Source organism: Planococcus citri, chromosome 1, assembly GCF_950023065.1.
Source record: "Planococcus citri chromosome 1, ihPlaCitr1.1, whole genome shotgun sequence".
Taxonomy (NCBI): domain Eukaryota; kingdom Metazoa; phylum Arthropoda; class Insecta; order Hemiptera; family Pseudococcidae; genus Planococcus; species Planococcus citri.
The window spans coordinates 5,403,259-5,406,355 of NC_088677.1; the positions used below are offsets into that span (position 1 = coordinate 5,403,259).

The 3,097-nt window shown below is 35.6% G+C and overlaps 1 protein-coding gene across 1 annotated transcript; it reads left to right on the forward strand.

Moving 5' to 3' along the window:
- The first annotated feature begins 1,199 nt into the window (after window positions 1-1,199).
- LOC135845748 (UPF0669 protein C6orf120 homolog) lies at window positions 1,200-2,729 on the forward strand. The gene is made up of 4 exons (XM_065364569.1): window positions 1,200-1,519; window positions 1,607-1,755; window positions 1,871-1,993; window positions 2,227-2,729. The coding sequence occupies exons 1-4, from the start codon at window positions 1,463-1,465 to the stop codon at window positions 2,408-2,410; spliced, it is 513 nt and encodes a 170-aa protein (XP_065220641.1). The 5' UTR covers window positions 1,200-1,462; the 3' UTR covers window positions 2,411-2,729.
- Window positions 2,730-3,097: the final 368 nt, after the last annotated feature.

The window sequence follows — 3,097 nt, forward strand, 5'->3', positions numbered from 1 at the left end:
ACTTTCAGCTTCTCAGTTACGTTGAAGATTATTGGGTTTTTTGGATTTTTTTGCTCGTTATGACTGGTTCCCCCCTCGTTTTTCACCATGGCCCCAATGAGATACACTTCTGAAAAAAAGATATGTTACTCTCGAGTCAATAGGGTATCTAAAAACGTGAATTGAAAAATTGTGCCGAGTATGCTTCATAGGTAAGGAAGGCACTCAAATTTTGAGTCGAGTATTTGAGGGGGGAAAAATAGTGGGGGGAAGCTTAAAATTTTTTCATGGAAGTCCCTCGTATATAGCTACACATTGGTCCAAGTTTGAAAAAAATCGGTCGAGCCAATCTGGAGAAAAAGGTCTGAGGCCGATTTGAGTAATTAACCCATTACTCAAGAGCCACTCAAGATACAGGTCTGTAACTTGGTGGATTAAAGTATTTTGATGGTATCTACCTACCACCAAAATTTCATCGCTGAATGTGCCGGGGGCCGATTCACCCATCTTACTCACCTATGCCCACCAAAATTTACCAATTAACCAAAATTTACCAATTTACTAAAATTTACCAATTTACTAAAATTTACCAAGTTACTAAAATTTACCGAGTTACCAAAATTTACCAATTTACCAAAATTTACCAATTTACCAAAATTTACCAATTTACCAAAATTTACCGATTTATCAAAATTTACCAAAATTTATCAATTTACCAAAATTTACCAATTTACCAAAATTTACCAATTTACCAAAATTTACGAATTTACCAAGAATTACCCCCAGCAATTTAATAACATTTACCTCAGTAATTTACCAGAAATTTCCTCACTAATTTACCAATTTTTTTTTTCAAGCCCTGTGTATGGGGTTTGGGGTATAATCCCCTGCGAAAATCACGATAGGCAACCTCTTTGGTTTGACTCTTCATCGGACACACAGCGCCATCTACCGGGAAAAACAGAAACTTTGTTATGGAACTATCATTGTACAATGTGCGTCATATCTAGCTCTCATTTGATTTCACTCCTACTTTTCAATTCTCGATTTTTGGTTAAAGATTATCACGAATAATCAACATCTTACGGTTTTACAGCATCCGGCTCGAACGGAGGACCACATTTGATTAGTTGGTTGCAGCTTCTCCTGAGACCTGTTGTCTCAGCGGGGGAGTTTGTTAAGATCGTTTCCGTTATGGTTATTTTATCTTTTATTCCGATAGATGGCGCTGTGTGTCTATATTCTTTAATGTAGCAAACATTTCAATATCTCCATGCAGCATGCACAATATTGAAACTAGTTAACTAGATGATTCAATCGGAAAGGGTTCCACTTTGTTCACAATGTTTGCATACTTTGGTGATATCAGGATTGCACATTCCACTAAAGCATAAAGCATTTAGATTAGACGAATTTATTTGCTCGCGATTGTGATCGTGATCGAATTCTATCTTTCTAATCGAAGTTTTCGACAGCAGGAATAATGAACTACATTTTCCCAATGAGAAGTTTCCTGTTTTTATATGGCATCGTTGTTTGGGTGAGTAAATTTTCAACATTTCCAGTTACACGTAATGCTACTAATTAATTAATAACGTTTTGAAATGATGAAATGCTTTTTGCTCAGATGATTTCAACGACAATAAGTTGTGTATTGTTTGAGAGAATTGAAGTTGATGTCGTATGGCCGATGTTCAAAGGTCATGTTGAAGGTGGCAGTGTAGCTGTCTTCAAATTGTATTACCCACAGTCGCTTGATATACGTTTGTCTTCGGAGTGAGTATAGGATTTCAATTTTCAATGAAGCATAATCTGATTTGCGAGTTAACTAATCTACGGCTACTTCGTATAATTTAATTTGCATTATACTGGTACCAACGTTTGTGTTTAGATGGGGCGACGCCGATTTATATATATCTAATAGTAAGAGTCATCAGTTACCATTGTACGAGCCAAACTCATACATTCTTCACTCTGCAACTTGCGGTGTCGATACAGTTCACGTTCATGAACGGTAAATTTGAGTAAACATTTCATCTCAATGTTTTAAAATGAAAAGCGAATAGGAGCCATTGTAAAATTTCTACGTAGGCCTATTCGTTTGAATTTGAGTAAGCTAGTGCAAAATGTGAGGCATTTTATCGACGAATACGATAAAAATGTTGAAATTATGGCATTGTGACTGTTGACGAGATGTTTTGTTATTCTAGAATATTTCTTCTGATAAGTGATTGTTTTTTTTTTCAGTTTAAAAAGACCTTTATACGTTTCGGTTTACGGTCATCCGTCCTACAAAGTTTCTGTTTATGAATTGAGCATCATCAACAGGCCAAGTACCCAGGCAGATGATAACGATTTCCAGTTATTAGACTATAGAACAGATATTCCCCTTCATCCTGATTATACCTCTACGGAAGGTGAACTTCGTTGAGATATTTGTTGTTAAAAGACTGAAGTTACATGAAAAATATTGTATCCTTTGTCCTTCGTTAAGTGACCGGTTATATTATGTTTTTCTATTTTTGTGTTATTTTTTGTAACGAATGTCACTTGTCTGTTCATTGTACAGGTTTATTTTTTTGTATAATTATTATTTTATTTCCATTTTAAAAAATATAGGTATATACCTACCTGTATAAATCACAAATAGCGAAATGTGTTATCATGTTTACCAAAGTTTCTATCAAGTCTGTACTTTTAATTGAAAATCAATTTTCTTATTTGAAATACAGTATAAATTATTGCGTTGATGTCGTGATTGTCCCCTCTCTCCGGTCTCAAATGCGTCCAAATATTGCACCGGGTATAATATAATCCCCTGCAAAAATCACGATAAGCAACCGCTTTGGTTTGACTCCTCAACGGACACACAGCGCCACCTATCCGAGAAAAAAAGAAACCTCGTTCTGTTTTATTTATTTCAAATCGAGGTTTAAAAAGTGGCAAAATGAGCGCTAGATATGCGCGTGGCGCTATCTTTCCGAATATTTCGGAACTACGTCGAGAAAATGGGATAGAAAAGGGTTTTTTGACTTGCGTATATACCCAGCTGAAATTCAGTTTCGGGGTGAAAATTTATTTTTCACTTGCGTCTGTATCCAGGAGGATTTTCACTTTT

Coding starts and splice junctions, on each gene's coding strand:
- LOC135845748 (XM_065364569.1), top strand. CDS start 1,463: ATGAACTACATTTTCCCAATGAGAAGTTTCCTGTTTTTATATGGCATC. Junction 1,520..1,606: donor TATATGGCATCGTTGTTTGG/GTGAGTAAATTT, acceptor CTTTTTGCTCAG/ATGATTTCAACGACAATAAG. Junction 1,994..2,226: donor ACAGTTCACGTTCATGAACG/GTAAATTTGAGT, acceptor TTTTTTTTTCAG/TTTAAAAAGACCTTTATACG.